Source organism: Centroberyx affinis, unplaced genomic scaffold, assembly GCF_046629955.1.
Source record: "Centroberyx affinis isolate AG114_WGS23_722 - 3 ecotype Tasmania unplaced genomic scaffold, CSIRO-AGI_Caff_v1 ptg005361l_1, whole genome shotgun sequence".
NCBI classification, from domain to species: domain Eukaryota; kingdom Metazoa; phylum Chordata; class Actinopteri; order Beryciformes; family Berycidae; genus Centroberyx; species Centroberyx affinis.
This window is the reverse complement of record NW_027282676.1, coordinates 5,011-32,652: the sequence shown is the minus strand read 5'-3', so window position 1 is coordinate 32,652 and position 27,642 is coordinate 5,011. Positions and strand designations below refer to the sequence as shown.

At 42.2% G+C, this 27,642-nt stretch overlaps 1 protein-coding gene across 5 annotated transcripts in view; it reads left to right on the top strand.

Moving 5' to 3' along the window:
• Positions 1–25,158, top strand: part of LOC139667195 (interferon-induced protein 44-like) — a 49,761-nt gene extending 24,603 nt beyond the window's left edge. For 3 of the 5 annotated variants that reach the window (XM_071546625.1, XM_071546623.1, XM_071546624.1), the window contains 7 exons: positions 6,211–6,757; positions 8,589–8,661; positions 15,272–15,467; positions 20,280–20,432; positions 20,818–20,989; positions 22,014–22,114; positions 24,109–25,158. In XM_071546625.1, coding sequence (XP_071402726.1) covers positions 6,286–6,757; positions 8,589–8,661; positions 15,272–15,467; positions 20,280–20,432; positions 20,818–20,989; positions 22,014–22,114; positions 24,109–24,303 — 1,362 coding nt within the window. In that variant the 5' untranslated portion in view covers positions 6,211–6,285 and the 3' untranslated portion in view covers positions 24,304–25,158. Of the gene's footprint in view, positions 1–6,210; positions 6,762–8,588; positions 8,662–15,271; positions 15,468–20,279; positions 20,433–20,817; positions 20,990–22,013; positions 22,115–22,326 lie in introns of all 5 variants that reach the window. The other 2 variants (XM_071546626.1, XM_071546627.1) reach the window with 2 other exon arrangements.
• The last annotated feature ends 2,484 nt before the right edge of the window (positions 25,159–27,642 follow it).

Genomic DNA, 27,642 nt, shown 5'->3' with positions numbered 1-27,642 from the left:
CGATTTGACGCATAGACTGAGGGGACTAAGAACGTTTTTTTTTTCCTGATCTTTGAGTGAAGTTTGATATTGCGCCGCCACGGTTTGATGGTTAACTTAATGCTTAATGTTAGCTTAACTTATTAACTTAATGATGAGTAATAATGAGTCACATGATTACATTATCTTCAGTCTAAAAAGTGCACTCGGAATAAGTCCTGGGACAACTGTTATGTCCAAACGATTTAAGAGAACAAAGGCAACCTGTGCATAAAAGTAACAAAATAATGTAACAAAAAAAAAAAAAAAGTGGTAAAGCACATTGTTCATACAGTATTTAAAGCTGCAGAATGGAGAACACTGAACACAGCACATATTGTTTTTATCTTTGAATCAGTTCATTTGTGCAATTTGACCTTTTTTTTTTTTTTACAAAGATTGCGTGTGTAAAAACACATTGGAAAAATTTGCACTGAACACGGCTTACTTTTGCCATTATTTTTTGACAAGAGGGACGTCTTTATAGTCATTTGCATAGTTAATTCTGGGAGGAGACAATGCGGGGTGAGAGGCTTGTCCATGTGCGCTCAATTTCACATTGAATGGGATGTATAAAGGAAAGGTGCACAGGACCTGCCGGGACCTTCACGGGTCCAAAGTGATGGACCCGAACCCTAATGGACCCGGGAAATTCGTTCCGAGATCTGATTGGACCCGATAATTTTTAAAAATATATACAGTATATACCGACCCGTTTTTGCCCGAGATATTACAGACCCGACCCGGTGCATGTCTGAGAGGAGAGAGACCCAAGACCCGTCCGTTTTATGGACCCGACAAACCCGGTGATTAAAATTGCTACTAAAAATGCCGTTCTACTGTTAAAAACGTTTATCATGTCGGATACAACATATGGTAGCCTAATAAAAGGAGATCAAAATAACAGCCAAGTTTCCGACTTGCCAAGTTGTGCCGTTCTACAGTTTGTCCAGTAGATGACAGTGAGACTCCATAATGGAATCTAGCAGCTACTTGGCTACGTAGCCTACAATAGGCTAAGTGACAAGGAAATTAAATTGCATGTTAAATGGATGATTAAAACAATAGTTTTTAGCTTATTTTTCACCTCAGTGAAGGAGGTTTCCATCTTGTGCCTTTCCTCCACTCCAACTCGCTGGCGCTGCTCAAAGTTTTTTTCACCTTAGTTTCACTCTTGTAATCTGATCCTAGGTCAGCCTAATCATCACACAAGTTACACAGCGCTTCCATGCGTTTCTCGTCTCGTCACGTGATCGGCGCTGATCACGGGTCTTCTCGGATCCACTCGGGTATTACACATAATGATAAACAGACCCGGGACCCGCGGAAATAGAATGGGACCCGACCCGGACCCGATTGACCCGAACCCGTACGGGTCCCGGGTCGGGTCTCGGGTCCTAGGGTCCGGGTAGACCCGTGAAGACCTCTACCTGCCGTAAGCATGGTTTTCTACAAATCTGTGTGTACGGCCTTTTCAAGTTTTGTGCATACGCCATCTTTCAGTGTGAAATGTAAGCAGACATTTATAAAAAAAAAAAAAAGTACCCAGTCTCTCCTAGAATCCATTCCATGTTTTCTTAAAAATAAACCAGTCCACAGATGACGTCATATCCCTTGTTTGGCACGCCATCGTGTTGCAGCTCGATGCTTTTCATTGATTTCAGTTCAGCATTTAACACAGTCATTCCACAGAAGCTGATAGGGAGGCTGTCCCTGCTGGGCCTCAGCACCTCTCTGTGTAATTGGATTCTGGACTTTTGTGACTGGGAGACCACAATCAGGCAACAACATCTCCAGCACCACCAAACTGAGCACTGGAACCCCCAGGGCTGTGTTTCTCACCCCATTGCTGTTTACATTGTTGACACATGACTGTACAGCCAAGTCCAGTTCAAATCACATCATCAAGTTTGCTGATGACATCCCCGTGGTGGCCTCATCAGTGATGAGAACAGTGATGAAAGAGTGATGAAACAGCATGAAACAGCATACAGAGTAGAGGTGGGGCAGCTAGTAGGCTGGTACAAGGATTTCCTTTTCTTAATGTCAGTAAAATGAAAGAGATAATCATGGTTTTCAGGAAGGCCAGTCCTGACCACACCCCATGTATGTTGTGGTATTTAGTACTGTGTTTTTATTTATCAGAGTCTATCTTTATCATTGTCTGTGCACTATTGCTTTATTAGTAACTTGTCTTGTTATTTTTACGACGTCTCTGTTGCACCTTGAGCCTGGAGAAATATTTTGTGTCACTGTGTACAGTATATGTATATTTGGATGTATATATGTAGATTTATGCAGCTGAGATGACAAATAAGTGGAACTTGAACATGCGGCAAAACATTGCCGCTGAAAAATAGTTCAGGTTTGGGCTAAAATGTATGTCTATGGGTGAATGGGTAATGTTCGACTGGGCTGCACTCTGGTCAAGAGTGGAATAGGACGGATGAGACAAACAGGTTGACACAGTTTAATGTAGAATCCAAGAAACTCAATTATGAGAAAAAGGATTTCAGTTAAGGGTTAATGCCAGACTAGAAGTTCTATGTGGTTCTGTGAGATAAGAAAAAGAGGTGAAATTTGTTAGTCCATATAACACACAGGGAGGCTGCAGCACAACTTGGTAGCAGCCTTCTCCAAAACAACTGAAGTCAATGGGGACCTGTTCTTTAGAGTTCTTTAGAGAGAGAAGGCTGCTATGGAGTTGTGCTGGCAACCTCCCTGTGTGTTATATGGACAAACTTCACCTGTGTTTCAACTGGCATGAGGGGGAGGAGATGATGACAGGATTTTCATTTTTGGATGAACTATTCCTTTAACAGTAAATTAACGTGCGTTTAAAGCAGGCATCACAGCTGAGTAACATGCATGCATTTAAAGAACAAAGAACAATAACTGCCACAGTGACTGCACAGGCCTAAGCTAACAGTGTAGCAAATACCATCAGCATTTCTAAAGCAATAAGATACAACAAACCAACAAAGACACACTTACCAACTTTTCTAGAGTCCAAATAAACTTAAAACAATACTTACTTTGAATGCACACACATTCTCCCAGTTAAAAGGCAAAATTGATCCTCTGATGTGAGGAAATCACTCCAATGGGCCAGGATGGCCGTGGTAACTGAGGAACCATGATTATAACCACTGCCCCAACTCTTCAGTCAACTTCTACCACTTGGGCAAGTAGGTCTGTACAAAGTTAGCCCAGAAGTGGTCTGCCAAAATCTGGCTGTGGTTTCATCTGCGATGACGGAGGTCACTCGAGGCATACATAGCCTGGGGTAGAGAGGTGTTATGCTGCCCGATTGGGAGAAGGCTATGTGTGACAGGTTCTGGATCCATCACATCTGAGGACACATATCCTAGGAGCTTTAGTTTAATATACCTTCCACTTCAATCAGGATGGTCAGCAGAACATCCTGTGGTTGTGGCTGATCACCAATGACAACCCGAAGAGCATTCTTTAAAGACCAGATCTCTCTCTTGCAAAAGGGTAGCATAACGCCTAGTGTTGACCTCAAGGTCCTGGATGGCCTTGTTGTCTTGCTTAGACCAGATAACCATCTTCTCATTTTGATATGACAAGGTGTCTACCTGCCACAGTTTCTCCATATGATGGAAAAGGCTTTTAGGGTGAGAGATGACCATGATGGGGGAGAATGTTTGCATGTCCTTGAAGGTTCCAACCAAGTCTGGTGTGGACAGCAATGGTTCCAGTAGTGTCAACGAGTGAGGGCTGTCTGAGCTGATAAGGATCATGGAATGAACCTTCAAGAAGCCTTTGAGGGGAGATAGTGTTCTTGCAGAATGGTGACAGGGCAGGAGTGCTCAGCAAGTTCTCAGCAGTGAATGCTTTACTAATGTGAAACTTCTGGGTTGCATACTGGGGAGACATCAAAGGTGACAGAGTGACCTCTGAGCTCTGCTACCTCCTGATGGACCGTCCTAATCATCACATACCGTGGTTCTTTATGCAGTGCAAGATGTTGGACCGCTGAAAGGATGAATTACACATATGATGTTTTGTCAATTTAAAAGATAATTTTGCAAGTCAAGAAAGTCACAGTTTGTCGTAAAACTGTTGAAGTATAAGACTGTGAAAATACGTAATTAGAAAGACTGCACACCCAAAAGTGGCGTAAGTGACGTCATAACTTTCTCTCTCCACAAGCTGCCCAGAGCCGCTGAAGTCCCTCTCAGATAGCAGGAGTATTATACACAACCTGGAAGGTAGACAGTAAGAACGGATTTAAACTACTTTAGGATAGTTTTAGTACAGTGGGGGCTAACGTTAACGCCATGCCTGTGTGTTTCCTATGTTTCCTTCCATGTTGGTGTCGGTGATGTATATTGTATGAGACGAGAGATGTAGTTCACTGAGCGCTTTCACACAAAACTAAACGTTACTTTGCTGTTTTACCACAAACTGCGACTTTCTTGACTTGCAAAATTATCTTTTAAACTGACAAAACATCATATGTGTAATTCATGGCACAATTCAAACGGGATCAAACAATTATTTGTCTCTCGCCGTTGACTATCGTACATATTTTTTTCAAAATAAGGTCCCATGGGGGACAGCGGAAGGGGAGGGACTTAGGCTCTCTATAACACTGTTGAGCTCCTGATTGTGAATAGCTCACAGGTGTGTCCAAGTATCATAGTGTGTGTGTGTGTGTGTGTGTGTGTGTGTGTTGTTGCCGTGCCTCCACCGTTCACCGGCTGCCAGTGCCTCCGTGTCCATGCAACCCGTGTTTGTGAGGAAACACAAACCAGCAAAATACAACATCAGCCATCAAAAACAAAACTCTTCGCATACATTCAGATATTATTCTTCATATTTGTCATCCAACTGTGTGTCCCTGTTCCCTTAAAGTGTGACAGTAATCAACAAATTTAGCAGCTAATAGTGGAAGTTTGAGAGGATCAGGCAGGTGGTTGAACTCTGGATATAGTCTCACATCTTTATACCTGTCACAGTGTAACAGCACTCTCTCTCTCTCTCTGTCTCTCTCTCTCTCTCAACCCTCTGCCCACCTGGGGCCCCTGCTCTAAAGTCTGTCAGTGACACACCACTGAAAGACACTTTTGCTTCTCAAAAATACTTAGAATTATACATCAAATATATTACTACTACTAGACCCAGGAGCTCCCAATCTATTGCGTTTTGGAACAATTGTGTAAAAATGTATTTCATGGTAAGGAAGTCCAAACTTGTGCATACGACATGCCTCTGTGTACACACACACAATATATAAAATATGCACATAAGTATTTTGATACAATTTTTGTCATCCTGTGCAACATACACCCTGACACTTAAAGGAATAGTTTGGTATTTTGAATCCTGGGCCCAAATAACATATTTTCCATCATGATCCCTATTCCCTATTCTAAATGATCCCAGTGATGCCCCCTCTCGCTCTACTGCAATAGAAACCTAGGTACATACGCAACAGTCTTTGAAAACTATGATAAACGTTGTTTTGCAAAACATGACGCTCTGTATAATCATGTATGTATGTTATCTTGTTATCTTGGAAAAACTGTAAAAAAAAACGGAGCTTTCTGTCAATAGTTGTGTTCTATTTGGATAGGAACAATTTTTTCTCAAAGACGCACTACCTTCTAAACCAGTGTAAGCGTCCACGAGAGCCAGAAGAATGCCACTGTCTCCAAAAATAACTGCTGACAGAAAGCTCGGTATTTTACAGTTTTTCCCTTGTTTTTCATGAGTGACAAATTTTATGTTTTTATTTTGAAGGCAAAACTTCCAGTACTTCCAGTCTTATTTTGGCTATCTGGCAGCTGGTGCAGCTCTGGAGCATGAACTGCCTGACTGGCAAACACCCTCTAAGGATGACAAGTCGCAATCCACACAGCTACAGAGAATCTGCATTGATTGAAACTATTAAAACTGACAAAACATGTTATGACTGATCACTTAATCTAAAAACAAGGACACACAGTGTCATAGAGCGAAGCATATTAAACAGTTCAGCAGTGTTGCAGAAAGAAGGCAAGTGAATGATCCTGGTTCAGTTTGCCATCTGTACACATTGCCAAGCCTCCTAACGGCCTCAAGGGGGCAGATAGGCTAATCCTGAGTGAATGAATGAATCAATGTTAGCAATGAAAGCTGAACCAGCATTTCTCTTTAATGCAACTCTCTTTGTTTTGGATTCAGAGACCACAGTGAGTGAACTTCAGAGGCTCCAGACAGTCGGGATCCTTACGAACCCTAGCAGACCAACCATCCACCATGAACCCCAGGCTGACCAAGAGCCAGCAGAGAGCGCTCTGCTCCCAGCTGGGAGATGTCAAGCTACAGCTGCTATACAAGGCCAGCATCCATGGTTTCACTGGCGCAGCCTTCCACCAGCAATGTGAGAACAAGGGTCCCACAGTGTCAGTGGGCTATAATCCCTCTGGCTACGTCTTTGGAGGCTACACCAGTAAACCTTTTAATGAGTCTGAAGAGCACATGCAAGATGACCAGGCATTTCTTTTCACCTTCAGTGGAGCAAATCTTCTCAAATATCCGGTCACCAGTTCCGCTTATGCAGTGAATATGATAAGTGACAGTGGTCCTTATTTTGGTGAAGATTTGGTTCTTGTTCATGGAAGCCAAGCAGAAGCGTATAGTGATCCAGGAAACTATTACAGCTTCACTGCTGCAGAAATGCATGGGAACGACCTCCAGCTAACTGAGTGTGAGGTCTATCAAGTCAAGGGTGAGTTTAATACAAACAACCGGATTTTGATGCTTAACCATTTCTAGCCAAACGTCAATGCAAATATGATATAACATTTACGCATCATTCAATGTATTTTATTTACATTTATGTAAAATGTTTTAATATCTAAAGTGTGTAACTTATTTGTTCGGAGGGCAATTTCTGCTGAATTTAGCCACTTTGAACCCATTTATGCCTTGGCCTGAGTGCAGCCTTAGGTTCCTGGGCTGGGCCGTCTGGTCATTCCTACATCTAGACTTCAGACTAAAGGAGACCGGTCCTTCACCGTCAGGACTGACAGAATCAGTGTCTTCGTTTGACTATCTTCTTCAGACAAGCATAAACAAACAAACAAGATGACAAGTAGACTTAGACTGCTCAACACTATGTAGGCCAGGGGTAATCAAACTTTTTTTATTGAACACAAGTTAAAAGGTCCGGAACAATGCCAGTAAAACACACCGACATAAATCAACGTCCATAACTTGTCCATAACATAACTTAAACATAACTTTAAGTAGCCTACACACATTCAATACTACAGCATGGTGGCTTGAATAAGTGGAGAAATGGCTGTTTGCCTGTAACAGATGCCTTGAACCTGGGCACTTGGGCACTGACCCAACTGTTCACTGGTCAAACTGCTGCTGTAGGAGTTTTTAACAATGTTCATTGTGGAAAATCCAGATTCACATCGATATGTGGAACTAAACATGGTGAGCACATGAATGGCTGCCTTCTGAAGGTGGGGAACATTTGCTGCAGTAACGCAATTGACGACCCGCGGTGGAGGGGTTGTAACATAGGGAGCTGTGTGATAGTACAGTCTTTACACCTGATGGTGTTGCTTTAAGTTTGTCCCCGCCCAGTGATGATGCTTCTGTGTGGATGTTCCGGGGTACTCCTGTGAGCGGTGTGTATGTTTTTGGTATCCTCTTGTTCTGCTCAATAAAAGGGCTATATGTTGCATGATGATACGGTCTTCCTCATCAGTATTTATCTAAGACCAGTATAAGAGCACGACAGGGGTAATGTGTTGTTTGTTGCCAGGCAACCAAAGTAGAGTTGTTCTCTTGAGAAGTGACGCATGACGCGCAGATTTTATCTGCTCAAGTTGAACTATTTTCAACTATTTGCCCAACCAACCACTGCAGAAAAATCTGCAATCTGCGACACACAAACACACACACAAGCGGCTCCATGAGTAAAAATCAAGGATGGTTAACTTGCGCTCTGCAATGTGTGTCAAACATGTGCTCGCGGCCTCATGCACCAAGTAAATGCATGTTCAATCACACAACATGTCGGACATTAATGTGACACACGGTCCAGTCTGGATTGATTTGTAGTCTGGTCTGGATCCGGACCTTGGTCTGGAGTTTGAGAAGCCCTGATGTAGGCCAACTTGTGATTTGATGGTTTTGAATGTGTTGTTTCTGCTCTCTCCTTGCTTTTCTGTCTTAAGTGCTACTTTTCAATAGAAGATTTGACCTTGTTTGGCCCTCAAACTGCATGAAGAGGAATGGAGGGGACTGTCCTTTATAAAATCTGTTGACAGACAAAGGGTTAAAGTGATTTTTGTCTTTTGTCTGAGGGATTTTTATTTTGAGATCACATCATGTGATCATGTTAATCAATGTTTCATAATTGTTAAATATAATTGTTACAAATGCTGATTGCTGATTCATCTATATTACAAAACATGTCTTGATTTCTTATGAATGTGCCATATAAACCCCTCCAAAATAGTATTTTATAGCTGGATGCTGATATTTTTGATACATTGGGTTGAATCTATTATTGTAAAAGTTTTTTTACTCTTCAACAGAAAGAAAGGACCTAGATAAGTCAGAAAGACAGGACCTAGAGAAGCCATGGAGGACCATAGTCTGGGAATCTAAGTAAGTTGGATAGATGCACCATTCTGTGCAATATTATGTTATGCTTTTCTATTAATATATTACAATTTACCATACTACACTATGCCATACTATGTTCCATGCACCATGACATTCCATGCTGCTATGCTTTGTTAAGTTTACTATACTGTATTTGTGAAAACTAATGCAAAATAGGTTGGTTTTTACTGCTCAACCACTTGGTGTAATTTGGGTAAGAAGCAAGACAGACAAAGACAGTAAAAGTTCCAGTTCATGCACTTTATCTGGTTCTTGAACAGCAGGGGGAAGAGGCACATAGGCGTTCCACTTGATACAATTGTTGTGTATGGAGTAATGCCGCTGTCAAAAAGGACTTGTGCATGATTATCTATATTCGTGCATAAATACATCTCTTGTATACAAAAATGTGTTTTAGTACACCCTCGTACAAGTCATACATAAAACATAAAGTCGTAATTTTTGTGAGAGTACAATTCCAAAACTACGGCTTATGGATGTGACATGGATTTTTACGGCTACGACTTCTTCAATATGAATAAGAAAAGTGTTAAACAACTGTCACTGGGGTCACAGGCAAAACGCATCGAGCAGAAGATGCATCGATTCCACAAAGTGCGCATGTGCCAGTTTGCCTACATTTCAGTGGGTCAAGCCCCTGCATGTATGGATGAGGCGTTCGCGTAGCGACCGTGACAAGCTCTTCAGAGAAACCATCCTGTCTGATCCAGGTTAGTAGTAGCATGTAGTTGTGGCGCGCATCCCCAGGTATGGACTAGCAGGAATAATTACAATTTATCAGTGGCTAAATAAATAAATCGCCAAGTTAAACTTAATTCCAAGACTGTTGGTAAATTTCCATTTAACAGATACTAGTCCGTACCCGGGGATGCGCACGCCACAACTACGTGCAGACTAACGGGGATGCGCGCGCCACAACTATGCGCAGACTTGCCAAAAATGCGCATAAACAGCGTAAATTTGGGAAAATTGAGAAATCAGCTTTGTCAGTTCCTGCCTATGCCAACAGTAACAATCCTTAGTAAATTGAGAACATATTGTAAATGTAAAGGCTAAGTCAAACACTTCTATTGTGACCGTAAACACCAAGCCATGCCTAATAAGAAAATAGAAACAAATGTAAGCTTCTGATTATCACAATATTTCCTTGAAACAGTATTTCTTAACAAAACACTTGGCTATCGCAAGAACAGTGACACATTTGTGCTTTTCATAAATTTCAAAATACTTTTAATTTGTGCTGAAATGTCCATAACCTTATAAGTAGGAAACGTGTAACAGTCCATTAACCATACCATCTTCTCCCTTTGTAAAAAACAGAGTTCAGGTGTCATAATCTCTCAGCCAAGCAGGTGGCAGAATCTGCCTGCCACTCCGTGGGGACATAGTAGGTGCCTGAACAGGCGGGGGTGTGTGCAAGGGCATATAAGCATCCTCAGGCTGGACAAAGGTAATGTGTGTGCGGGGATCAGTGGCAGGTGGAGTTGCAGGGGACAGGTGTATGGCATTCCACACCTTACCATCAGAGAGTTCGTAGGTTGCAGGGCCTTTTTGAGCAACAACCTGTAAGAGCTGAGTGAACGTGAAGTGACCTTTCCTTGTGATTCCAGGCTTCCTAATGCATACTTAAGAACCACACTAGAATGTAGGAGACTGTGCACCACGCCGCTTATCCGTGTACTGTTTAGCCTTGGCTTGTTTCAGCGTAAGAGTCTCTTTCATGGCCTCACGCTGTGAAGATGCACAAGAGGGTGCTAGACCTTTGATGTTGAGTTTGGCGTGAAAGGGCTGACCAAGTAGGAGTTCAGCGGGGGAGTGGCACGATAAGTAAGGAGAAAGTCAGTGATAAAGGGCTTCCAGGGCTGGCCTTCAATGTCAGCTGTTTGCAGACAGTCCTTAAATACTCTGTTCCATTTTTCGATCTCTCCATGCTCTGTGAGTAGTAAATGGCGCTGCGGCAGTGCTTAATATCCTGAGCAGCTAAGAAAGCCTCAAACTCAGCAGAGACAAATAAAGGTCCATTGTCAGTTACTAGTTCGAGGGGGTTACCTTCACGGCTGAATACAGTAGACAGGAATCTAATGATAGTAGCAGACATCACATCCGAGGTAAACGCCACTTCTGGCCATTTGCTGTAATAGTCAACCAATGTGATGGCAAAACGGCAGTCAGGAGAGACAGAATGGAATGGTCCTACTATATCAATGACAAGTTTTTCCCAAGCTACATTGGGAAGGGGAACTGGTTGCATGGGAGCAGCTCTAGTTATGGCAGTTTTGTCACACTGGGAGCAAGTGGTACATGACTTAATGGCAGCTTCAACGTCAGAGTCCAAGCCAGGCCACCAATAGAGTCTCTGTTTAGTCCTGACAATACCTTGGTGAGTATCATGGGCAAGTTGTATGAGTTGCGACTGAAGAGCTGGGGAAATCACGACACGGTGAGTGCCACAAACCAGGTAACCATCATGTTCAGCCAACTCAGTCTGGATACGGTAAAAGGGTAAAAGGGCTGGGTCAAGGCCTTTGGCAGTACGGGGCCAACCATTACTAAGGTAAGTCATAACCTGCTGCAGTACAGGGCAATCCTGGTAGGCAATGTGTAGCCTAACTGGTTCGGTCTACTGACACCAATGCTATCGTCTCCTCGTCTAACTCTTGTGGGTGAGAAGAGGGCAGGGGCAGACGTGACAAACAGTCCGCAACGACATTATCACAACCAGGTTTGTACTCCATAGTTTAAAGCACATGAGGCGAGCAGACAATCTTGCAATTCTCATGCCTGCTCTTCCAAAGCCTTTTATGGATAGTAGAGTTGTAAGTGGGCTATGATCTGTGGGCAGAGTGAAATGCTTTCCCCACAGATATGTACGCCAACGCTCAGTCGCCCACACACAGGCGAGGGCCTCTTTCTGTATGATAGAGAACTTTCTTTCACAATCAGTAAGGCAGCGGGATGCAAAAGCAACAGTCTTTTCAGTGTTTCTGTGTAGCTGTGTGAGCACTGCACCTATGCCGTAATCACAGGCATCTGTAGTAACTAGAGTTGGGAGAGTAGGGTCAAACAGCGTAAGTGCTGGGTTTGTAGCAATCAGTCCTTTAATACGAGTGAAAGCCACTTGTGCAGCATCAGTCCATTTAAATTCTGCACCTTTCCTTAGCAGAGCACGAAGAGGTTCAACAACAGATTCATAGCAAGGGATGAATTTTGAATACCACCCTGTAAGGCCCAGGAAGGAGTGTAGGGCAGAGGCATCACGAGGGGGAGGCGCCCCTGTGACAGCAGTGATGTGGTCCAGGTTGGGACGGATGCCTGAAGCAGAAACAACATGGCCCAGGAAGGAAAGTTCTGTTTTCCTGAACAGGCACTTTTCCATGTTGAGGTTCAGGCCGTTCAGACGGTGCAGCACAGCCTTAAGTCGTGTCTCATGTAGATTGGGAGTGTCAGCATATACTATTATGTCATCTAACACTGCACACCATCTAAACCTGACAAAATCTGTGACATAATCCATTGGAATGCACTTTGAGCTGAGGCGAGACCGAAGGGGACCTTGGTGAACCAGAAAAGTCCATCATGAGTGATAAAACCAGTAAGGTCTCTGCTCTCATGGTGCAATAGTACTTGATGATATGCATTCTGTAAATCAATGGTGGAGAACATCTGTGCTCCTCGTAGCTCATGAAACATGAAACCTCAATATGTGGCAGTGGATGACTGTCGACAACCACAGACTTTTTGGGCTCACATAGGTCTGGACATAGCCTGAGCTGACCTGACTTTCGTTGCACCACCACTATGGGTGAAACCCATGGTGATGAGTTGATGCGTTCAATGACACTGTCATTCTCCAATCTTTGTAGCTCCTGGGAGACTGCATCACGTACAGCAAAGGGCAGACGGCGTAACTGCTGCTGCACAGGCCGTACCACAGGTCTCACTGTGACTTTGTGGACAAAGCCAGTAACTGTTCCAGTCTCTGTAGTGTCAGTGTCAACAATAGTGTACTGTACAGGGACAGTAGGGGTAGTGACACAACCATGGACTGGTAGTGACACAACCATCTTTAATCTCGAGATGCAGGGCTTTGAAGAGATCCATGCCCAAGATGGGCGTTCCTGCTGGTATAATATGAATGTACTTGGAGGTACAGTTTGTATTGTACACCACCTTCAGTTCCAAGCAGCCTAGCACAGGTATGAGTTTGTTTGTGTATGTAGTAAGTCTAGCTCTGGGCTTTGAAATAACTGAAATGTCTCTTGTACATATGCTCAGGGAGAATAGAGACACCAGAACCAGTGTCGACTATTAGGTCAGCAGTAATTGTAGGGCCACCTGAAGCATTCAGGGAGACATTGCACATCGGTTTAATATTCAGTGTATTGATGCCCTTCAACAACCTTATTATACAGTCCTCTGATATCATAATGTCATAATCATAATGTTGGGAAAAACAACAATCTCTTTACAAGGAATAATAGTGTCTACACAAAAAGAAATATAGGAAGACACCACTTCAGTCAGATCATTCAAGTCATTACATGCACCATAAAAAACGCTCCAGTCCGTGCATTCAAAGCAAGACTGCAATCTGCTCATACTATTCTCTGTCCAGCACTTGACTGTCTTTACAGTGCAGTGCAGTTCAAGGCACTTGCAGATAGTCTTGTAGGAGGGCAGAAGGAATATAGTGGTAAGATGCTCCGAATGAAGGGCTGGGAACAGACTTATAAGCGCCAGTCACCGTACCATAGCATACATCAATACTCGTATTCCTTTGTGTTGTGGCACAGGTTACATACTGTTCATATGTTTTCAAAGTCTTATCTAGTTGACAATGATTAAAATCGGCTTCCGAGCTTCGGGAGAGAGTGAGTCCAGTCTATGCGTCACATCCGCGATCAGCTGTGTGGCTGTGGTAATGTTGGCCCGTGGGTGAATATAAACGATCGTGGGGAAATTCCCTGGGCAAATAAAAGGGGCGAAGAGAAATGGACAATAATTCGAGATCGGTGGTACATATCCTTTCTCGGACCACAATGGTGTTACAGTACCTTTGATTAACACAAAAACACACCCCGCTTCCAGTGGATTTGTTTGTGATGAGAGGAGGCCGGTCCATCCGAATAGGGTGGCCAAAATTACTAACAAATAAATCCCCATATTGGTCCACTTGACCCAGCCACGTCTCAGTGAAATCAAGAAGGCAACTCTTGATGCAATGTATTGATGTCACAGTGGGAGCAAAATATAGGCTCAGTATCTTTTTCTTGTTATAACAAGATATTTATAATGACAGTTAGTTATAATGACATATTTTCTCGTTATTACGACATACCAACTTATCTCATTATAACCAGAAACGTTTCTCATTATAATGACATACCAAGATATCTCGTTATAACGAGAAACTTTTCTCGTTATAACGAGATATTGATTCTGAGTCAGGATGAGTTGAGTGAGTCTGATTGTTGCTGAGTTGTTTCATATTCCGCCAAGTGCGAGCACAACTCGATCAAAAAATCTTCCTTAGGTGCACGGCCAAAAGTTAATAGATGAGGAAGGAAAAGCCAGCACTCATAATGTCCTTTTATCTTTTTAATTCACTGGGCAGCTACAGAGCACCAACGACGGACGTGTTTCAGCACTAAGCCTCTGATGATGGCTTAGTGCTGAAATGCATCCGTCGTTGGTGCTCTGTAGCTGAGTTGTTTCATTCCATGAGTCTGAGTCAACTTGATTAAATCGTGTAAATGAGCCATTCTCAATTTCTCCTATGTCTATAGGCTGTTTTCTCATTAGGCTATAGATCTTTTTCTCATTATAACAACATTGGAAAGATTCTTGGTATCTCATTATAACGAGAAACGTTTCTCGTTATAATGAGATAAGTTGGTATGTCGTAATAACGAGAAAAGATGTCATTGTAACGTGAAAATATCTCGTTATAGTGAAAAAAAGATTTTGTTATAACAAGAAAAAAATCTTGTTATAACCAGATACTGAGAAACATTTTTTTTCCACTGTCACATCAATATGCTGCCGAAAGCTTCCCGAAAGAATGTTAAAGAAAATGTTAACTATCGCGAATGCAACAAATGAACGACTTAGCAAGCTGCCCCGAGTTGCACCTGTATGCGAGCACCCTGGAGATAACATCCAACAGCTTTCAGCTTTGAGGTTACGTCACCTGAAAGCCAAGCCTAGCTTAGTTTAGATTATGATATGAATGTGCGTCTATTATAGTATGCAATAGCCTACTTAGATGTATGTATGTTATCTACAAAGATTGAAAGTTGACAATTGCAGTTTTCTCTTCAGAAATTAAATGAAGCAGTAGCCTACCTTTATCTAACATCTGTATTATATATCAGTAGTTCTCAATCCTGAAGAGTACTGCTGTTTTTTATATCCTACAAGCTAATTAATTGCATTTACCTGGCATCCCAGGTATAAATTGGCCTCTTATTAGATGGCTTAAATGAAAACCAGCAGGGCTCTGGGTCCGAGGACCAGGATGGAACCACATGTGGCATAAGTCTATATTTACAACAAGCTGAAAAGGTTTATTTATCTGCTCTTGTTCCAACAGGAGGAGGAACGAGCTGATGGACAGTATTAAACTGTACAAGCCCACACACAGTTCTGTGTCCCAGGCTCGGGTCCTGCTCATCGGACCGGTGGGAGCTGGGAAGTCCAGCTTCTTCAATTCCATCAACTCTGTGTTCAGAGGCCACGTCACCAGCCAGGCTATCGCCGGCAGCTCTGGCACCAGCCTCACCACTCAGGTCAGTTCCTGCTTCTTACTAACTTCATTTGAGGAGTTTGGTCTCAAAATGAGAATTCACCATCTGAAAAACCTGCAGCCTGTTGCACCAGTTAAACGTAAATGTCCATTTCAATGAACAAGACTAGGTAGACCTAGTGCAAGCTGGCCATTGATGTCTGGCCTCCTCTTGGCTTTCACACCATAGTATAATAGGCCCTACGTGTTCTGTACTGCCCTCTGCATTGTAGTGATATACTATAAGTGTGGTGGCCTGCAAAAACCCTTCACATGGTGAAAATACGGCTGTGATTATCTTCAGGATTATCTTGGCCTGCAGCCTCGTGCCTACGACCGAATCATAGCCGTGCTGATACACAGTACAGTCCCTCTCGTGTGATATTGCTTAATTAATGCTCATGATTTTGGAATGAGATGTTTGACGAGCAGGTGTCCACATACTTTTGGCCATGTAGTGTACCTCCCAGTAATTGTAAAGTCTTCTGTAAAGTAGCCATTAGCAGTTGATTTGATAGTTGGGAAAACCTGAAGGACACAGAGGAACAAATAAAGCATGATTTGTGTTGGCACCATGAAAGTAGATCACTGAACTGATAAAGAACCAAAATACTATCTATCTATCTATCTATCTATCTATGTCCATCAAGGCTAAAATTTAGGTCATTTTATTCTCAGTTTACATGGTAACACTTGGCCTCCTCATCTGCTTGCATGGCATTGCCTTCCACCGCTACACTGACGATAGTCTACTTTATCTGTCAATAAAACCCAATGACTTAAATAAATTAGCCATATTACTAACTTTCTGCTGGTAAACTGAAGTTCTTGTTATTGGCCCTGAATGCATGTCTTTAACAAATAATATCAAGGCTGCATCTTAAAACTTTCATTTCATATTTTTGATCCAAGTTTAAACCTTAAGCAAAATTCCAAACAGCTAATTCAGTCATGTTTTCTTCAACTAAGACATATTGCCAAAATGAGATCAGTCCTTTCTGTCAGTGACAAAGAGAATTAAATATGCTGTTATATCCTCTCAACTCGATTGCTATAATGCCTTATATACTTTTCTAGATGTTTTCTTGACATCTGTCAAGGGGAGAGAGCTCCGGTGTCCCCTTGCCCCTGCCAGTGGCACTGACACTGGCACTGCACAGCAGCACTGTGCTTCTTGGCATCAACCTGATCAGACCAATTGTTTTTGTTTCTGAAAAGTCTGGATCTTAGAGCTGGCAGCATTGCTGCGGTGACATGTTGCCACTTAACAAACCTTTTATGGTTGGTGATACCTCAACTAAGGCCACCAAACAATATCTCTCACCTCGTCTCCACCTCCCAATAGGCTATATGCAGCCATTCTCATAGCAGTCAGGCTCATGAAGACTTTGTTTTCCTCTGTGGTTAAAATTTACAATTTATGGACCTTGTTCAACATCAAAATGTGCTCTGTGCAACCCACCCAACATGATCTCATAAAAAGTTGTGAAATGAGCAAGGAAGAAATCTAAAACGCGATTTACGTGCTCTGGACTAGTTATATGCATTTTATACTTTAAAGCTACACTAAGCGATTTTCCGACCACTAGAGGGTGACAGAAACCACAACACATTTGTAAATAAGCCCACAGCAAAGCTGCTGGACAACGGAAGCCACAAAAGACAAACCTAGTGAAGGACCATGCATAAAGGCTAATAGCTAATATAAACGTACCTACGGAGACTTGTCACCAGTTACCAGTCTCGCTTTGCCAGATTTTCCTCCCGCTGAAGGTTACATGTCCCACAATGACAAGTGAAGAGGCAGGTAGCAAGTTTACTAGTTGAACAAGTTTACTAGTTTAACAAGTTTACTCGCTTGCTTCATCGATTCCGCCATTACGAGAATTCTTTTCAGGAATGGGAGGGGGAGAGCGCCGCTTTTAAACAGCAAGGGAGGAGACAAGCTAGTTTTTAAAAAAAATGAAAAGCTACTGAATGGGTCGGAAGGAGCTTCGAGTCGGTCCGAGTTTGACAACAAGCTTTAGAAAAGAGGTGAAAACAACACAGCTGTTTATATCATTACGTCTCACGGAAATCTCCATGTAGCACACGTTAGCTTCAGGATTGGTTATAGGGTCTGAAATTGCTTATTGCAGGTTTAATGAAAATAGCATCTGCATGTAAACTGATGCTATTTTATGCATATTTGGGGTTGAAAAGATGTTGTGTACCTGCCCAAGAATCTAAACTTCCCATCGAGTCTACGTGGAGTTGCGCACTCTGATCGGCTGATCATAGGGGCGATCAACTCTTCAAACTACAGCTGCTCCAACACATCCCATTCCTCCAGCTACATTGCTATAGGCACGTCCATGTTTGCTTTTACTGATGATTGTTGTCACGTCTGCTTCCTGTTCTTCTCTTCTATGTTTCGTTTTGGTGCAATATGATTTTTTTTAAACACTGCCACCCTGCCACCATGCTACGTGCACATCAATGCAGAAGTATAAAAATTTAAAGAGTAACTAAACCCCACCCAAGTCTGTGGTGAAGCCTGACACCTAAGGATGAAAAGTCGGTGTACTGAACTGGTCATCTGCTATTGGCTGGTCTTTGGTGCTAGATGATGTCACCCTCTATAGAGTATAACAGGTGGTGACATCATCTGGCACAAATGAAAATGATGTTCCTTCACAACAAATTGAATTCTGTGACAATACCACAAATTGGAATTCTGTAACAGTAACAACTGGACACAGCATTTTCAGCTAAAGGTTGGCTAACGGTTAAGTTTAGGCAAGTAAATGCCCATCCACCATCCCGACCACAACACCCTTACTTTCCACTGCGCTACTTCAGTGTGACACTACTTCCTGTTTATAGTCATGCTTCCTTAACATAACCCTTTTGTGCTGGAAAAACATAAATTTTACACTTTACATGCTACCAACACATACTTGGGTCATGTTCAATTCACGTATTGGTGTGAGATCAGGTTGAACCCACCACAGAGGTATAAACGACCGGCACATCTTCAAATCACGCATGTTACAGTTATAACAAGACTAGGTCAAAACATAGTATATGGCTGGACCGTGTATGAGTGTGCCACGTGCCACGGCCGACCAATGGTGTAACTAACTCCGCTGTTGACAGGGGTTAAAGTGGGATTTGGCAGGTGGGGGAACCCTGTTTCGGAGGGGGGGTTCAGAAAAAAATAGTAATTTAAAACAAATTTCCTGCATTTCTACGGGGGGTAGATACATAATTGGTGGGGGGGTCAGAAAAAAATAGTAATTTAAAACAAATTTCCTGCATTTCTACACCACCTAACCTCTTGGATTAAGTCAAGAAACAGCAACCCTGTATAATGTTAACCAAAAATGTAAAGATTATGTTATATTACTAGATTTCAGCATGGAGGTGCTTACATTCATGATCTTGCATAGGCATACTAACCTAAAAAACCTATTATTGGGAATCATGAGAAAGTTTCAGAGCGACAGACACAGAGCGTCCCGTAACCATAGCAACTCACTCTCACTCCTGCCTGCGTGCACACGGCGCGAGAGGAGAGAAGAGCCGCTGACTGAGATTACTCTGAGCAGCATGCATGGGAATAAATTACAATATAATAATTATATAATAATAATATAATATATATAATAATTTGTGTATATTTCTCGCTATTCAGATGGTCTGAATAACTCGCTGCTGCACGGTGCTGCTCTGTCTCGTCTGTCCTGCTGTCAGTTTCCTTTTTTCACGTCACACGTTATCAGTTATGAATTTGTTTTTCACTGCGTGAGAAAATAGACTTGTGGCGTGAGAGCGTGTGAAAAATGTCAACTGCGTGAGTCTCTCGGTCAATGCGTGAGAGTTGGCAGCCCTGTGAACTCGCTTGTCATTATTATGTAGCCTATGAAACTGCCAATCAGATTTATTTACTTATTAATCGAAGGTGCCGGAACGCCGTTCCGGATCGTTCCGGCCCACTTTAACCCCTGGCTGTAGACTGCTAATACAGAATAATAGTCCATACATCCATACTGATCGTTCCAGCGCGTCCCGTCTCTCTCTCCACCGCTGTCGTCTCCACCCACGGCCCGCATTGATCCTGTCGATCCAAGCGCCAGGCACTCTGTTACCCGTCGGTGCCGAAAACGCTGTTCGCCGGACACCGGGGGCGCATCGTCGTCGGGACCCCGGCCGAAATCTCGGCCGGATCATCGGGAACAAATCGGCGCCCGGCTAGTGGCACCGGCCGGAACCGTGGCCCCGGGAAACTTCGGGAAGGTCTGCAATAAGCCCTCGGCGTGATGAAACCTCCATGCTTGTTTGTGTGTCTCTCTCCCCCGACAGAACAGAGGACTGAAGACTGAGGTGGACTGAGCTTGCGCATATGCATCGACATAAACGGTGATATGATATAATTGTATAGATTCTACTTTAGCTTCAGCTTACATGCATGATACTGGTCAGCCTGCTTACTGTGTGGGAGAAACGGGCTCCTGATCTCAGCGGAGAAACTAGACGGCGGAGAAAACAAAACTTAAATTTCTGGCTCTGCCACGGCCGACCAATGGTGTAACTTGATCACTCAGTCAGTCAGTCAGTCAGTGACAGACATTCGCGTTTGTAGGGCTGGCCCCGCTGTTGCGGTCCAGCCAAAAAGAGGCCTTACTCATTAATTTTCCCTACCCACAAACCAGAGATTCACCAGTGACCTTCCAGCCACGAACCCGCTACTCTAACCTCTCCGCTTCTACTGCCCCAAAAAACTTTTAAAACTGCACTGTGATACAGATAAACTTCACCACTTTGCACCCCACAGTTTCGCACCTACTCTGTGAAAGCTGGACGAGAAGGAAAACCTCTGCCAATCATCTTGTGCGACTCCATGGGATTGGAGGAAAGCACGGGGGCGGGGCTTGATGTGGATGACATCAGCAGCATCGTGAAAGGTCACATTCCAGACACCTATCAGGTAGAAATTCCTCTGACGTTTCTCTATTAAAGCTTTTCCTTGCTTTCAACAGAATATTCATGCACACTGACAAAAAATACAGAAGAGGCAAAAAAAAAGTGGCAAAAGTGCAGTCAAACTTTTGCCACTTTCTTGTTGGGCACTATGTACATATTTTCCTTTTTTTTGCATCTAAAGAGGCATCTAATGTATTTTTTGTCAGTGAGCGGGCGACTTCCTTCAACTCACTGATTATTTGCCTGATGTACATTTTTGGTAAGCCTTTTTGTCAAGAGCACAAACATTTCCATTTCACTTGTGTTTCAACATGTGGCAGTTGATTTGCTCACAGAAATCGTCTTGTTTGTTTCTATGAAAGAAACTGTCTTTGTCTTCCCTCTGTTAGTTCAACCCCTCTGCCCCTCTGCATCCGGAGTCCCACGGCTATCGCAAGTCTCCAGAGCTTAAGGACAAGATCCACTGTGTGGTCTACGTCATCGACGCCTGCAAGGTCTCCATCTTGCCCGCTAAGCTGGAGGAGAAGCTGGTTGCTGTCCGTAGAAAGGTCAACTTAATGGGTCAGTCAGTCAACATTTGAAAAAAAAAGTCTCTGGATATTGGAAGAAGTCGCATGCAGTTGTAAACAAATTGATTTGGCAGCAGAAGCAGCCACAAATCAAAATTTCTACTTTACAGAGGTTAAAGACATCAGGGGGCCAAGGGGTGCCAAACTTCCAACTATAGAATTGGTTAAGTTCGGGCCCATCATCTACAACACTCTTGCGGTTTGGCGCTCGGTATGCCAAGAAATAAAAATTTTAAATAAATGGCACACAGACAGTCCAATATTTCATAATCATGATATCCTGGTAGGAGACCGGCCCATTGTTTTTTATGAATGGAGTAACAGGGTAGTTTTTGTCTTCTTACTTTTCAAGATCTCCAGTTAAAATTTAACTTCCCCAGTTCCGCACTATGTACTTATGGAGAACGGGGGGGGGGTATACATATACCCGCATGTATCACATTCATATATGTCCATAGATTACATCTCCATAATGCATTGTTGCGGACACTTTCAGTTCATATATATTTTGTTTTTTGTTGCTTTGTTTAATGTATGTATATCTTGAATATTGCATACTATCACCTTGAATAACGCTAGAGGAAAGTAATATATGGTGTGTATTGGGGAAGGTGTAATGTCTACAGCTATGTACTAAGGTATACCAAACAGAACTGTTCTGTTGATCCTTGTTTTTATGTTATAAATGATTAAAAAACAATTGATCACAAAAAACATTTGAAAAAAGTCCCACATATTTTTACAAAAGACATATATGCATACTCTTACAGAATATCAGAATGAGTCTGTATGTTGTCAGAATCAGAATCTCTTAAGTACAATACATGCACAGTCTGTATATGTCTATGATAGAAAACAAACAAATGATGTTACACTTCAAAGGATAATAGCTAACTTAAGTCCTTGGTTGACAGAATGGTAATACTTCTACAAACTAAGAAACTAACAAAGATGTTCTTCAGGTAATGAATGTTTTAGTGTTTTGGAAATTAACTTTTTGTGTTCTGGTTTTCCAGGGATTCCCCAGCTGGTCCTGCTGACTAAAGTAGATGAAGCCTGTCCTGATGTGGCAGAGGACCTGAGGAACATTTATAAGAGCCAGTACATTAAGGACACAGTGAGATCTATTTCAAATTCACCTTCAGGGTTTTATTCTGAAAAAGTAGATCTTTACCCTAAATTTCCCAAAGTTCATCTCAGTTGTTTGATGATTTTTGTGTTATTAGTTCTGGCACTGATGAAGCGATAGGTAGACATAATCCAACCTGAAGCTAGCTGTCATCACTAGACACTAGAACTGTCAGCACTTAACTCTCTGATATTTTTCAGCACATGGCACTAGAGGACTGCATTGGGATTGGGATTCCGCAGGTCCCACGGGACCCAACGCAAATCTCGCGGGAGTGGGCGGTTTTAACGTTGCTGCAGGCGGTCAAAAAATAAACTGCAGGTCCCGGGATTTAGCTAGCTAACCAGAAGGATGGAGACTGAGTCAACAAATGCAGTTGAAAAGAAAATCAAAGCAGGTCATTACAATACCAAAGCAAAGCAAGGCAAGTCTGACATTTGGACAAATTTCTCAGTTGTTACTGACAAAGATGGAAAGGAACTGGACTTTGTTAGTTGTGACTAGAGGACTGCATTGGGATTGTGATCCCGCAGGTCCCGTGGGACCCAATGCAAATCTCGCGGGAGCAGGCGGTCAATAACACACACATTGCGGGAGCGGGCGGTAATGGTCAGAAATCCAGCGGGAGCGGGATTAAGAAAACAGTCCCGCGCAGGGCTCTACATGTTACTTATTTTCTGTTGTCAATGCAATTCAGTTCTGAACTAGTTTTTCCCATGGCGCAGCCGAGGGAAACACGAGGCAATTCAAATCAAGCAGTCAGTCAGTCAGTCAGACAGACACCTGTCGCTTCGTGAGATGATGCGCTTCCTCAGATGGCGTCCAGAGGACGTCTTTTACTGTGAGTTCAGTGTTTCCCATACAGAGGCACAAAATCAAAAGTTGGTCTGTGTATTGAAATGGATCTAAATCGATCGCTAATGCGCCTGATGTCGCATCACCTCATGTTTGTCATTTGGAGATGCACAGACAGCAGACCAGCATTGAACTCAATCCACAGAGTCTCCAGTGTGAAAACAACAGTTAAACTTAAAGCTACACTAAGCGATTTTCCGACCACTAGAGGGTGCAACACATTTGTAAATAAGCCCACAGCAAAGCTGCTGGACTACGGAAGCCCCAAAAGACAAACCTAGTGAAGGACCGTGCATAAAGGCTAATAGCTAAAACAAACGTACCTACGGAGACTTGTCACCGGTTACCAGTCTCGCTTTGCCAGATTTTCCTCCTGCTGAAGGTTACAAGTCCCACAATGACAAGTGAAGAGGCAGGTAGCAAGTTTACTAGTTGAACAAGTTAACTCACTTGCTTCATTGATTCTGACATTACGAGAATTTGTTTCAGGAATGGGAGGGGGAGAGAGCTGCTTTTAAACAGTGAGGGAGGAGACAAGCTAGTTTTAAAAAAATGAAAAGCCACTGAATGGGTCGGGAGGAGCTTTGAGTAGTAACAAGCTTTAGAAAAGAGGTGAAAACAACAACACAGCTGGCCTGTGTGTGGCTATTTGTTTATATCATTACGTCTCATTACGTTTAACATTCCACAATTTGCTCCAAACTCGCCTGTGTAACACGTCTTCTGCTGCCCTACAGACTTTAACAGTAGGTAACATTATTATCTTGTGGTATTTAAGTAATGTTAGTGGAATTAGGTAATTGAACCGTGTCATAGTGCTTCAGTGCAGAGAATTGAACACATGCGCTGTGGGTCTGTACAGGATCTGTGCTTGTTTGTGTTTGTTTCCTTATTTTTTTCCATTTCATTTGCACAAACTGGATTTTTTTCTCTTCCTCCTGTGTATTATCATTTCAGATGTGCAAATAAATAGACTAAGCCAAACTACACTAAGCTAAACTGAGCTACAGTAAGCAGTGTTGTAGGACTTGAGTCCTGGACTGAAATACCACTTGAATATTAATGACTGAACATAAACTGCCCTAACCTAAATGTCCAGGCGGTGGTTTTGTGGTTTTGTGTTCCAGGTGCAGGAGGTCAGCGCTCGGCTCGGTGTGCCGCTGTCCTGCGTTGTTCCGGTGAAGAACTACTACGAGGAGTTGGAGCTGGACCTGAACTGTGACATCCTGCTGCTCAGCGCCGTGCTCCAGATGCTTCGCTTCGTCGACAACTACTTTGATGACCTCAGTGACCAATTCAGCAACCTGGAGACTAAAGAATAGGAAGGCTTATAGCAACGATGATTTTTTTTCCTGATAATGTAATACTTTTTTTTACATTAACTGGCAATTATTACTTTACAAGGGGTGTAACTTTTATTACAATATCAGATGTTAATACATTATCTGGCAATTTATTCCATTAACAGGTTTTCTTACATTTTTTACACATTTAGTGATGCATTTTATGACAGTTTGGCAAGTTATTACATTATCATACATTTATTGCATTATCAGTTACTATGAGGATGCAGGGTTATTCTTTACTGCAGCATGACTACGCCACAGCTTGTTAGAAAAATAAACTTTTGGCACTAGGGATTAGATTATTTTGTATCCTGTCATGTGTAATTAAGGCTGCCAAATACCTTTCAATTAGGAGAATTCATTTTTTCCTATTATCTTTAGGATTTTCTTATTTTCTTTAAAGATTATGCAAACTGGCCCTCAAATGGTTGACATCAGAAATATATAATAGTAGACTATATCTAAACTTTACCTTGTTTAGCCTGGAACTGAGATTTTCTGGCTGCTGTAAAGCATTACACAAATATGGCAGATTTCATACTTGTGTTGTTCCCATGCTTACTGAAGTCAAACAGTATCTGTGCATCATGTTAGAATGTCTTGACTGGAGGTCATTCACTATGGTACCAAGAGTTTGAAGGACAGTTATTTCCATACGTGTAGCATGTTTAGCCACCATCCATACTAAGACCTATCTTCATCTTGTTCTTCAATTTCTGTCAATAGCAATGAAGGCTCTTGCTGTTCAGCTTTGGTTTCACCATGTAAACTTTGGGAAACTGGATTTGTAATATGTCAAATAATATTGATAATAAAACATTCTTGTCCATCTTCCTGTACATAATTGCTGATTTTAACACAGTGAAAATCAGTGCAACAAATGTGATACTAGACTAAAATTGCCAAGCACTGAATTATAGACTATAGGTAATCAAAGGATCTAACCAACACAAGAAATGTTAATCAAATACAGTTTGTCTATAGTCTGAAATTTTGACTGCTTGATAGGAGGTTAGACCTGCTACTTCTTGCTATTCAACTACTACTGTGTCTATATGTTATGTGCACTTCCTGAAATACATTTCTAAATGCTGAGTCTTCAAAACAAACCTCTCCATCTCCCAGATTCCCATGGAGGAAGAACAGCACAGTCAGACACATCCTTTGAAATGTAATGCCTTGAGGTCTGAAAAGAAAACCCATTAAATCAGACATTTTTCACTTCTTTTTAGAGATAGTAACTGAAAATTAAAAGTTGCTCATTTCTGAGAGTGTATTAAAAATGGAAAACTAAAAACACCTCGGTTGTGTAAGTGTACAAACCCTTCAATTAATGCTTAGAAAAATGTTTTGCTTTGAAAACAGCAGTAAGTCTGTTTGGATAAAACTCCACCAAATTCTGAATTTAGAATAATCTTCTCCTGTGTTTCTTGCAGAGGAGTTCAAGTTTCCTCAAATTACAAGGGGAACTCCACAATCACACAATCCTCTCAGACAAAATGCTGCAGATGAAAGTAAAACTCACCATGGAATATACCTGATATACCTTGTAGTTTCGAAATATTAAGCAATGAACACCAGGCAATTTTCTCTAAAATGGAAACATAGCATTTCAAAATGAAAGCCTTAAGGGTTCAAAATTATTCAGTTTTCATGAATTTGTTTTCAAATGGCTCAGGATCAGAATAATGTTCTTCATGATTTTCTACAGATAAATGCAGTTTATTTCAAAGTTGAATTGAATGAGTTAAACTGAATGAATGTGAAGACTAAGTCGTCACAATACTGGAGCCTGATTGGCCAACAGCAGCGGCTCCTCTAATTCAAATGAGGTAAACCTGCTGAGTGGAGGCTTTCCAGTTCAAATGCTGCAAACTGGACCCTGATTGGACGGATTTCAGTCATTCTTTAGTGAAGGAGCCAATCAGTATGGAGCCCGGGAGCCATCGGGAGGACAATTAGTTATGTCATGGCCACGATTTGCTGTAACGTGCACACGATATGCAATTCAAGCTCTCGTTTTCTCTTTTTCCTGCGCACAAGATCCAATTCATTCCCTCGATCTGGTTAAAATGAGCCCTCGTTTTGATTTATTCGTGCGCACGAGATCAAATTAGTTCCCTCGATTTCCGCACAAATTGCCAAAATGTGCCCTCGAAATAGTGATACCATGTCGAGTCAGTGCACATATTGGTGATTATGTTTAAATGTGGTCTGTCCTGGGTGTGTTGCAGCACCTGATTGTGTTTACATGGCCTGAAGGTTAAGTGGCTAAATATGTTGCAATATTTGGGGGATTTGCCTATTCAGTGTAAACAGACAATGGATATTAAAGTCCCACTGAAACGGAAGTTAGAGCGTCTTTAGCTACTGTCACGTATTTCCCAGTGAAACGGAATATTTGAGCAGTGTACAGTTACAAGAGGGATTTAAATCAAATCCTTCGCATTTGATTGGACCTCTAAACAGTGGGCGGGGCTTAGAGTTTAGCGCAATACGGAGCTACAGAGAGAAATGGAGCTACAGAGGACTGTTGGCTCCACACACACCTCCCTCACCTGTTGTTAGATCAGGAGGAGGACGAGGGAGAGATGAATGAATTGGACCTCAGCCACATTGTTTTGGAAATGAAAACAAAGTTTTTGCCCACTGATATCCAAACACACATCTCTTCCTCTCTCTCTCCATATCGCTCTGTCAGCTAGACCCAGAAACGGTGAAGTGTGGTTTTATATGACCAGTGTGACTAGCTAGAGGTTGAAGAATGATTGATGGGTGAATGTCATGATATTATTGGTTGAAATTGGTTGGTTCATGCTTACGTAAGCACACGGCATATTTTGTTTTACAGGAAGAAAACATGATTGGATTTTGATATAAGAATACAAAGAAATTGATTTTTTTTGTATTTTTTGGGCATATATTGTTAAATAGGTGCACAATATGACCGGGGATGTGATCTAAAAGGGTTAAAAATGCATTTTTCATTTCATCTCGACTTTAACATACCAAATCCTTACTAGGCCTATCTGCAATACCTAAAAGGTTCCTTTTAAGTTGCATTTTCCTAAAATACACAGTTTAACGAAATCGAGGGAACGAATTGTATCTCGTGCGCACAAATGAACTAAAAGGTGCGCACGTTACAGTAAATCGTGGACTCGTGGATATAACTTTTTCTCTGCCAATGGCCACTCCCAGGTTCCGTAAATCAGGACAAAGTCCAGTTGTGATGTTTTCACTGGAGTCTGAAACTGCCTGGAAAAAAGGAAGGTTTTGAAAATACAACAACTTCAAGTTTAACCACTGAAACAA